Here is a 12103-nt window from a genome sequence, read left to right on the forward strand (position 1 = left end):
GTTATGTGTTATGTAGTCCCAAAATATTTATCGAAATACACTGCGCGCCAGAGAAAACGGGCACCCCAAAAAATGGGTCACTGTTGATATCTCGTATCTCCCAAACCTGTTGTCCGATTTTTTTAATATGTCATAGCATTATTTTTTAACAATATCGCTGTAATAATATTGTTGCTAAACAGGTAAATTGTCATTGTATACCGAGTGCAGGAATCAAACTGTGTTAATTCTCAAAGTTCGCAACACCTTGTGGAATATTCTAGCATTTATAAAATACTGAAATTAAAACCCAACTATAGCCTCAGGTTTTCTTAACATTCTGTTTTTTGATTCATTCGGTTATATTGGATAATACAAAAGTTAGATACTTTAACAAATAGCCATGTTCATCATCAGTACAGGGTGTTTCTAAATAAGTGCGACAAACTTTAAGGGGTAATTCTGCATGAAAAAATAATGACCGTTTGCTTTATAAACATATGTTCGCAAATGCTTCGTTTCCTATATACGGGAGTTGAATTTTTTCTTACAAACTGACGATTTATTTATTGCTTTAAAACCGGTTGAGATGTGCAAATGAAATTTGGTGGGTTTTAAGACGTAGTTATTGCACATTTTTTGACATACAATTAAGAATTTTATATTCACCATTGGCGCGCATACGTGTAATATAACCGATCATGTTACCCGTATGCACGCCAATGGTGAATATAAAATTCTTAATTGTATGTCAAAAAATGTGCAATAACTACTTCTTAAGACCCACCAAATTTCATTTGCATATCTCAACCGGTTTTAAAGCAATAAATAATTCGTCAGTCTGTAAGAAAAAATTCAACGTCACTTATCTTGGAAACGAAGCATTTGTGGACATACGATTATAAAGCAAACTGTCATTATTTTTTAATGCAGAATTACCCCTTAAAGTTTGTCGCACTTATTTAGAAACACCCTGTACTGATGAAGAACATGGCTAGTTGTTAAAGTACCTAAAGTTTGTATTATCCAACATAAGCGAATGAATAAAAAAATATAATGTTAAGAAAACCTGAGGCTATAGTTGGTTTTTAATTTCAGTATTTTAGAAATGCTAGAATATTCCACAGGGTGTTGCGAACTTAAAAAAAAACACCGTTTGATTTGTATACCCGGTATACAATGATAATTTACCTGGTTAGCAACAATATTATTACAGCGATATTGTTAAAGAATAAGGCTATAACATATTAAAAAATTACTTAAATCGAACAACAGGTTTAGGAGATACGAGACATCAAAAATGACCCATTTCTTGGCGTGCCCGTTTTCTCTGACGCGCAGTGTATTTTGCAAAAAAAGACGTTAAATTATTCTCTAAAATAGATTACAATCCGATAAAACTAATTACTTTATTTTATTATTGTAGACACCACCCGCTCTACCGCCAAAAAATCAACGACGACCACCTCCACCATTAATAGTTACTAAAAGTTCGTCAATATCCTCCCGGCTGTCATCATTATCCGTAACTTCTACATCATCTGAAAAAGAAAAGAAGGAAAAATCTCTATTTTCTCCAAATTTGATAGATTTCGCACAATCGGACGACAAAGACAGCGTACGAGTCAGTATATTACAAGAATTCGATCCCTTGTCTGAATCTTTCTACAGTGCTGTTAGTGCAAGAGCAATCAGCCCAGACTACTCAGGTTCAGGTAAGTACATATTCTAAAAAAGGCAAAATGTTCGTGTTTTCTATTACGAAAGATACAAAAAATGTAAAAATGTTAAAGTAAATCGAAAAATAGTTTATATAAAATAAGAAATTGAAAATTTACAGCGGTAAAATGATATCAAAATAAGAAATAGCCTTCTTTTTCTTCTTCTTCTTCCTCTTTATAAGCAATTCTGCGTGTTCATTGCTGGACTGATACCTCTATGGAAGGTTGTCCTCCATCTTTTGCGTGGTCATCGATACTTCTTTTACCGATTTGTGTTCTATCTCTCTGCTTATGTGATTATTCCATTCTTTTTTTTATTCAGTGTCCATTCTTTTATACACTGTGCGTTGTACTTTCTTCAAAAAGTTACATTTACTTCTATCTGTTCACTCCGGTTTCGATTTCTCAGCGTATTTCCTATAATTCTTCTCAGTACTCTCATCCCTGCCGTTTCCAGTAGTCTTTGTGTTGTGGCTGTGTCGGGTCTTGTTTCTGATGCATATGTCATTATTGGTCTTACATTGGCTTTATAAATTCTTGGCTCCATCTCAGTGTTAATATGTCGGTTTCGCCTTACGATGTTTGATCCTGCCAGTCTATTTGCTTTTTGTACTTGATGTCTTATTTCTTTGTCCAGGTCTCCGTAGCCGGACAGTATAATTCCAAGGTATTTTATTTCCATTACTTGTTCAATACTAGTGCCATCAATTTCTATTTTACATCTGATTGGTTCTTTGCTGATTACTATGGTTTTAGTTTTCTGAGATGAGATTTTCATATTGAATTCTTTTTCTTTTGTGTTAAATCTGTGGACTAATCTTTGCAGTCTATCTTCATCTTGAGCTATCAATATTACGTGGTCTGAGTAACAGAGTATTTTACTTCTGTGTTTCCCATTCCGTAGCCTCTTCCTTTGGTGACGCTTTTTTCTTCTGCCTATGTCTGTAAGTTCTGTATGTTGTCCATATATTCTGATTTACAGTTTGTTATTTTGGTAGATGTTTTCAATAGTTTTTATGATATCTTGTAGAACTTCCCTACTACACTATACATAGCCATAGAAATAGCCTTACTATAAACAAATTATAAATACCAATCATTTTTCCCTTAAATGAAAGCAATATTGGAAAATGACAACAATTCATGCAATTTGGAAAAAGAAGTCCAGCGTGTTTGCGCACAATATAAAATATTCTGCACATTTTCAATGTTGCCACATATAGATTTGTTTTTTACCGAGTAAATATATTGTTTTCACCCATTTTACATTAAAATGTGAAAACCTTGAATTATCCATGTCTGTCTATCCGTCCGTAAACACAACTCCTCCGTTATTAGAACAGACAGAATGACAAATGAGATATCGAATGAGAGCTTATAACCCCTAGATGGCGTTAAAGGTAAGCTCAGTTAAAATTGTAGAAATAACGAAGAATGAAAAGGGTATCAAAACAAATGGAATTCCCATTAATAATTTGCAATATGCTGATGATACAGCTATCATAGCAGGCAACATAGAAGAATTACAAGAGATATTAAAAATGATATTACTAGAGTGGAAGGGGAATATTGTCTCCACATTAACATCACAAAAGCGAAATTAATGATAATTAGCAGACAATCCCATATGCAAGCACAGTTCAACATAAACAACCAAATTATCGACAAAGTTGAGAAATTTAAATATCTTGGAGCTTCCTTAAACAGGAAAAGGACTGCGACGAAGAAGTGAAGATGCGGGTATCAGTAGTTAGAAACACTTACCAAATTTAATAAGTACCTGTGTCAGCTCAAAATTCCTTTCACCGTATTCGCGTCCTAAAATGCTGCATACGGCCAAAAATAATATTTAGCCAATATTAAAACGTTTGAAATGTGGTGTCCCTGAGGTATGGTGGTTAAGGTTGCTTAAAATTCCAGGAGTCGACCATATTTCTACTGAAGAGGTCTTAAGAGGAGCTAACAACCAAAGCGAGCTTCTAAACATCGTTAAACAGCGAAAGGTCTCATATCTAGGTCATATCTTAAGACTTCTTCTTCTTCTTTAGGTGCCATGTCCGTATTCAGACGTTGGCCGTCATCATGTTTACAATTTCCTGAAATCTCTCTCTATCGGCTGCTGCGCGAAATAATTCTTCTACTGTGCAGCCACACCATTGTCTAATATTACGCAACCATGAAAGTTTCTTTCGACCAATCCATCTCTTTCCCTCCACTTTTCCTTGTATTATAAGGCGAAGCAGATGGTATTTAGGTCCTCTAATTATCTTAAGACGCGACGCATATAATCTTTTAAAAACCATTTCAATGGGCAAAATTGAAGATAAGAGCGAAGCAGGTATATTTCAGATACATAAGAAACCAGTGAGATGTATCTTGTATTAGTACAGTAATAAGATCAGAAGAAGGATCCTTACGCATAATCCAACCAGCATGAACGCCTGCACGCTGCATAGCGCACGGAACTAGAAGAAAAAGAAAACGTTGAAAGTTGTCCTTGTTGTCAGCCATAAGAAATCAACCCTACGTCTAACACAGAATCTAAAATATATATATTTAGTTTACGCTTTCACAATTATAAAATTCGGTAACTACACCAATTACTTCATTCAAATTAAATATTAATTCGGTAATATACAACAATCACTTTCTCATTAATGAGTGAAAAGTAATGAGGGAAATGTCTTGTCGCCATTGTCATAATGTAAACTTGTGTATGCCAAATGTACTGAAATTATACACTCACCGGCACAAAATTCCGCCACTAAAAATTTTTTATTAAGTTTGACAATTTATAACTTTATTATTTGTACTCCGATTTTAAAGATTCTTGCATCTTGTTTGTAGGAACATGTATTGATATCGTTTGTTATTATTCGGGTAATCATTTTTTTTGCTTAGATGACATTATACGGGGGTGAATGTAAGCGTTGTATTTTCTCCTAACTTTATAAAATTCTGTGGAAAAATTGAAGGGCTGATTTTGTTTCATACTCCTTTCGTATTATCTCGGAGGCTTCTCTAAGATTTTGTTTTTTGAATTATCCAAATATCTCTTTTCTTGTAAAAGCTGTAAATAAAAACACTGCTTTGAATATTTATTATAAATAAAAGATGGATAGATAACACTAACTGATGGTTTGACACATGGACTCTAAGAAAACGGAAATACTGAATACATCAAACTAAAAGTCAGGCGCCAGGAGTTTTGACCGCTAAACTCTCAAAGGAAAAATTAACGAAACATAACACAACAATAGAAAAATTAGCTGCTACGACAAAACACCAATGTTCTAGTTTTGAGCTGTAAATAATAATTAAATAAAATGCGACATCGTACGTTTCAATGTAACATTTATTAAAATACTCAATAAGGTATTCTCAAAAAGGTAATACTCAATATTTACATAATCTACACAGAAAGAAATAACTATAAAATTGTTGACCAAAAAAAAAATTCAAATACATTGACTTAATATTATTTGGTCAACACAACACAGACCGATAATAAACCACGTAGAATAGATGACTATAACTTCTAATGACTCTACTTACTATACAGAAAAACTGAATAGTTGCTCAAAAAAAAATTAAAAATAGATAATTGACGCTCATATTTCGTCATCTATTCGACAATAAGAAAAGCTTTTTTTGTTTCTATAATACTAAATATTATAGTAATTACACAAAAAAATTACATAATTAAAATGTCTATAGTTTAAATGATCACCCATTTTAAAATAAAAATTACTCAATAATGACATCAAATTAACTATATTAAAAGGATAACCTTTTTAGGATGCCAATGCACTTTTTCAGTAAAATAAACACAAAACAGGTGTCTTATCTAGACCGCACGCGACAAAAATGGCATATTGCTTCTTCACAGTAAGCAGATAATAATTAGTAACTTACTAGGCAAAGCACAAAGTGAGACATCTGGCAAGCTCCATCTGGCCTGCGAAAAGGGAAGAACACGGTACTTAGCGGACTAACCCCTCAAATATGGGCAGTACTGTTGAATTGGCCCCAAAGGATAAGGCCGGGCGGTAGAAATGGCTCTCGAAGAAGACTAGGTGGTACGGTAGAATCGACCGTGCTGTAAAAACTCTTTAACAGGTAGCGAAAACGCGTTCCAAGATTGCGACTGTAATTTTGAATATTTTTTCGAGATATTTGGCACACGTATTCGTAATATAATAAAGAATGGCGGTACAGAGCCCAATTTGAAAAATATATTAATATGTGGAAATTACTCTGTAATTAAATACAATATTAAAAAACGAGCCTGTACCGCCATTAAGAAGAACAAAAAAATACACCTTCTTCAAATAAACTTTTTTATCCGATGCCTAGATTTTGTGTCATTTTGGGACTACTAATGAAATAAAAAATTTTAGTAGTTCCAAAATGACACAAAATCTAGGCATTGGATAAAAAAGTTTATTTGAAGAAAGTATATTTTTTTGTTCTTCTTAATGGCGGTACAGGCTCGTTTTTTTAATATTTTATTTAATTACAGAGTAATTTCCACGTATTAATATATTTTTCAAATTGGGCTCTGTACCGCCATTCTTTATTACATTACGAATACGTGTGTCAAATATCTCGAAAAAATATTCAAAATTACAGCCGCAATCTTGGAACGCGTTTTTGCTACCTGTTGATCGCTACTGTATCACCTTAATAGAAAGAAAAAGTATTTCTTTAATAACGTCGGAACAATAGAATGAAATGTTATTTCGACTTAGCATAGTTCACTTATGAGTTCACTAAATACTGATCACAATAAATCAACGTCGGAATGCATATTGCACGGCTAACAAACTAAAACATGGCTTGTTTGAGATGTATGCCCCAATTTATACACGTTTTGTGGGAACGACGCTTAGTAATTAAAATCTGTGGGAAAATAAAGATATATTCCCACAAAACCCTTGACACTTGGGGCTTCTTCAGCGATAAGGGTTAAAAAAACACAGTGTCTTGAAGTGTGTTGTAGGTGCGAAGGAAATTTATTTTGGTTTTGGGAACCCAATTTGATGTGAATTCACATCATTTCCAACTCGCATTTTATTCTACATGCAGAAAAATGTAAACGTTACAACATTCAGATAATTCCAAAAAACAACATCTTAGAGATGCCTCCAGGATAATACGAAAGGACTATGAAACACAATCAGCTCTTCAATTTTTCCACAGAATTTTTTAAAATTAGGAGAAAATAAAACGCTTTCATTCAGCCCCGTATAAATGCTTCTAAGCAAAATTTTTTGTTACCGGAATAATAACAAACGATATCAATACATGTACCTACAAACTAATGCAAGAGTCTTGAAAATCGGAGTACAAATAATAAAGTTATAGGTTGTCAAATTTTGTGCCGGTGAGTGTAGATAGTTGTTTAAAATGGAAATGACTTAATAAAATCGTCTTTAATTTTTCTTGCAGTTGATGATACCATGTCTATTTGTAACAGCGTTTATGAAGAATACGATCCTTATGATTTTATTTACTCCGGCTCAGGAAATAATAGTATATCAGATCCCATCTATGCGACTGTAAATAAACCAGATAATACACCTATGTCACCAGGAATATCTCGAATGTCTACAATAGATAGAAGAAGCTTTAAATGCGTCAAAGTAAGTAAATTTTTATTCTTTTTCTTTATATTCTTGTGAAAAATTAAAAATTACAGGGTGATTCATTAAGAATGTGCAATCTCTGAGTTGTAGATTGTAGACCTCAAAATATTAAGATTTAACCCAAATCACTTAAATAAAATGTGGCTCCTTACTAGGTTACAGAGTGTTTTATTTAAAAACTGGATAAATATCTAATAGTACTGGGTACAAACCGTTTTTAAATTTTTAAATAAAACACCCTGTAACTCAGTAAGGAGCCACATTTTAATTAAGTGATTTGGGTTCTTAATATTTTGAGGTTTAGAATCTACAACTCAGAAATTGTACATTCTTAATGAATCACCCTGTATAAATAATTCAACATTTCGAAACAATTAGTTCAAGGTAAAGTAATTGGTGCAGATATTATATGAGCTTGTACTTTTGGCAGGATAATTGAATAGATATTGTGGAGGAAATTGCGTAGTTTGAATTAGAAAATTAAAAATTTTCGAGGAAAATCTCCTGATGCAGTTTTGCAAGGCCGACAGCTAAATAAGAAAGATATGACAGTAAAAAAATCACTAAGGAAAAATTCGCAGTGGTTAGCTCTGCGAATATAAAGATATATATGCGGATATAAAAATAAGAAAAAAGTATAAAAGTTCTTTTCTTGTAATCAGCATTATTATACTTATATTACAATCAAGTAACCTCTATCCAAATTGGAGATAGTCGTACTGAAAAACTACCCATCAAACGTGGAGTACGACAGGGTTGTGTTTTGGCACCCAGTCTTTTTAATCTATATTCTAAAGAAATCTTCAGGGATGTTTTGAATGACAGACACGAGGGAGAAGGCACTAGGCGGAGAAGTAATCAACAATATCAGATACGCTGACGATACGCGGTCTTTCTTGTAGAAAATTTTCAGGATCTCCAGATAGTAAATCCAGTCAGTGAAGCAAATTGTCGGAGAGGTCTTAAAATTATCAGTTTCAAGACAAAGTAGGTGGGCGTTGAAGAGATTCATATAGATCGAGGTGTGCTTTCTATTCATGTAGAGGAAATATAACATGTAAACCATTTTAAATACCTTGGCAGCTGGTTAAATGTAAATTAAGTGAATGAGCAGATAGCAACCAAGATTGAAATATCACATAAGGCTTTTATGGCCTAGAAATAAGTTTTATGTAACAGAAACCTGCAGATGCTTATTCACGAGAAAGTCAGAAGATGTTATCTATGGTCTATCCTATTATGTGGTTGTGAAACATGGACATTATATATCACAAAGCTTAACAAATTAGAAGCATTCGAATTGTGGTGTTATCGACGTATCCTACAAATATGAATAAGTCAACATAATAATATATAGCTGGCTGATCTTCATGAATTTCACTTAGTTCTGACTGTTTAAAAGTTGTAATAAAGATAAAAGTTTTCTTTACTAAGCTATTCAACAACATAATATGAGACTGGTCACTTACCAAAAGACTGGCTACTATCAATATTCGGCTGATCTTCATGAATTTCACTTAGTTCTGACTGTTTAAAAGTTGTAATAAAGAAGAAAGTTTTCTTTACTAAGCTATTCAACAACATAATATGAGACTGGTCACTTACCAAAAGACTGGCTACTATCAATATTCATCCCACTTCCCAAAAAAGCAAACGCTAGGAAATATGAAGAATATAGATTACTTAGTTTGATGAGCCATGTACTTAAAGTACTTTCTATCATTCACTTGCGCATATACACCAAATTAGATGAATACATAAGTGAAGTTCAATTTGGATTCAGAGCAGGACTCGAAACGAGGAAAACACTTTTCCGTTTGCAAGTTTTAATACAGAAAGTAAGAGATGTCAACTGCGATGTTTGCATATTTCATCGATTTCAGGAAGGTAATTGACAAGATACCACATGGGAAAGTATTCGATGTCTAAGACTAACTTAAGATCTGCACAATCGGAAAGGAAGTTCGACAGGGTTGCATACTGTCACCAGCGCTATTTATTATATTATATTCTAAAAACATCTTTAGAAAATCCTTGGACGAATCAGAAGATGGTATTACAGTAAATGGCCAACTTCTTCTTCTTCTTCTTCTTGTAATAGGACTATGTCCTGTTTCTTCTGTTACAGTCTTTGCTGCGATCCAGAGCTCCAACTCTCGTACCATCGTTTTTTGGGTCTTCCTATGGGTCGCTTGGTGTTGGGCTTCTGTGTTTTCGCCCAATGCGCCATACGTTCAGGGTCCATCCAATCTACGTGGTCTCTCCACATGCGTCGTCGCGCTGTTGTCCATCTCACTACGTCTTGAACGCCTAGCTCTCTCAATGTGTCTTCGTTTCGTATTCTATCTCTGAGTGTGATACCTCTTATGGATCTTAGGGTTTTCATCTCTGTTGTTCTCATTATTTGTTTGGTCTTTGTTGTCTCGGCCCTTGTCTCAGCTGCGTATGTCAGTACGGGTCTAACACATGTCTTATAAATGCGGACTTTGCTTTTGGTGCTCATATATTTATTCCGCCAGATTATATCCCTCAGGAAACCAGATATTCTCGCTGCTTTCGTTGCCTGCTGTTTTGATTCTTGCCACAGATGCCTGTCGCTAGATATTTCCACAACTAAGTATCTGCAATCCATTACCTGTTCGATTATATGGTCGTCCACTACTAATTTACATCTAATTGGGTTCCTGGATATTACCATCGATTGGGTTTTCTCTTTGGATAGTATCAGGTTATACTTTTCGGCGGTTATTTTGAATTTTTGTAGTAGGCGTTGTAAGTCATCTTCGTTTTCGGCTATTAAGATTGCATCATCTGCGTAGCAAAGTATTCTCATGGTTCGGTTACCCATTTTGTATCCCTGATTCATTATGTTAACACTACCTATAACTTCATCCGTTATTAAATTAAATAGGCATGGACTGAGGCTGTCCCCTTGTCTAATGCCTGCATTGATTTTGATTTCTTCCGTGAGCCCGTGTGTGGTTTTAATTCGTGTTTTGTTGGATCTATTGAGCTCTTTGATTATGTTTCTATACCTCTGACCTATGTTTTTCTTTTCAAGGATAGTGAGCACGTCCTTTAATCGTACTCTGTCGAATGCTTGTTTCAGATCTACAAAGTATGTGAACATGGGCTTGTCGAATTCTATTGATTTCTCAACTAATTGTCGCATTATGAAAATAGCGTCTACTGTAGATCTGTTTGGGCGAAAACCCTGTTGTTCTTCCGATACACCGGCTTTCTTATATATTTTTTGGGATATAATTTTTATCAATAGTTTTGATGTAGAATTGAGTAGTGTAATTCCTCGGTAGTTCGTAGGATCTGTCTTTACGCCTTTCTTGTAGATGGGTATTGTTATACTCTCTCTCCATTCCTCTGGTACTGTCATGTTGTTTACAATTTTTTGGAATAATGTTGTTATCTCTTCTATTATTTTTGTACCTCCGTATTTAATTAATTCATTTGGTATATTATCCGGACCTGGTGATTTTCTATTTTTTGATCTTTTGATTGCTTCGTTTACTTCTTCTTGGGTGACGTTGTCATTCTCTGTTTCTTCTTGCTGAATGTTTTGTAGGTCATTTCTTTGTACTTCATTATTATCGTCGTTATCGTCTTTGTATAGATTCTCGAAATGAGTTACCCATTCTTCTGGTTTTATTGCGTTAATTTGTAATTCTTCGGTAACCGGCTTCTTTCTGTTCCTCAACATGTTCCATACCTTCCTTTGACCTCCTCGTAAATCATGTTCCATGTCATTTGAGAATTTTTCCCAATATATTTGTTTTAGATCTTTGATTCTGTTAGTTGTTCTATTTCTTTCTGATTTATATCTTTGATACTCTTCTGGGGTCCTATTGTTAATATATCTTACGTATGCATCTTTCTTCTCTTTTGCTAAATCTTTGAGTTCCTGTGTGAACCATGGTTTTTGGTTTCTGCCGCTGTTTAAGTCAATTGTTCTTTCTCCAATGGCTTCTTTTGCACTACTAGTTATATGAGATTTTATTTTTTCCCATGCTTCGTTTATATTGTCTGTGATTTCAATAGGGCTAAGATTGATCTTTTCCTCAAGTCTTTTTTGGTGGAGATCCTTAGTACTTTCGTCTTGTAGGGATTCTATGTTGAACTTGGTGATGTAGTTAGGTGGTTTCTTTCGCTCTATTATGTACGCGTGAGGTACTTACATATAACCATTCCGTGTTGCGTTCCCACATTCGCAGACGTCATTGTGTGTACGTCAAGTACTTCCCGTGGGTAAACTTTTCTGTTGGTTATCACATAGTCAATCATCGATCTGTGGCCCCTTGTGTTAGTGAATGTATATTTATGTTGTTCTTTGTGGTCAAAGTATGTATTGTTGATACGCAACTCGTTGTGTGCACATATCTCTATTAGTGAATCTCCGTTATCATTTGTTGGTGCTTCGTTGAACTTGTGCATTATTCCTTGGATGGGTGTATTTCCTATTCTTGAGTTGAAATCTCCCAACAAGAATATTTTTTCTGTTTGTGGCAATCTATCTAGGGTCTCTTGAAGTTTTTCGAAAAATTCGTCTCTCTCGTTCTTTGGTTTGTTTACATCTGGTGCATAAATGCTAACAATATGGATTTTTTCATTAGCTAACTTCATTGAAATATCCATTATATGCTGATTGGTGTAATTAACCTCTTCGATGTTATTTTCAAATTTCCTGTTTACTAATATGCCAACACCTGCTTGTGCTCTGATGTTCTTGTCTACTCCGCAGTA

At 34.3% G+C, this 12103-nt stretch overlaps 1 protein-coding gene across 3 annotated transcripts in view; it reads left to right on the plus strand.

Annotated features, from left to right (window-relative positions):
• LOC114325900 (phosphatidylinositol 4-phosphate 3-kinase C2 domain-containing subunit alpha) overlaps window positions 1-12103 on the plus strand; it is a 285129-nt gene that overhangs the window by 95672 nt on the left and 177354 nt on the right. For all 3 annotated transcript variants that reach the window (XM_028274045.2, XM_028274047.2, XM_028274046.2), the window contains exons 4-5: window positions 1406-1694; window positions 7152-7345. In XM_028274045.2, the coding sequence (XP_028129846.1) occupies window positions 1406-1694; window positions 7152-7345 (483 nt within the window). The remainder of the gene's footprint in view (window positions 1-1405; window positions 1695-7151; window positions 7346-12103) is intronic.

The sequence above is a fragment of the Diabrotica virgifera genome, chromosome 6, assembly GCF_917563875.1.
Source record: "Diabrotica virgifera virgifera chromosome 6, PGI_DIABVI_V3a".
In the NCBI taxonomy this organism is placed as follows: Eukaryota; Metazoa; Arthropoda; class Insecta; order Coleoptera; family Chrysomelidae; genus Diabrotica; species Diabrotica virgifera.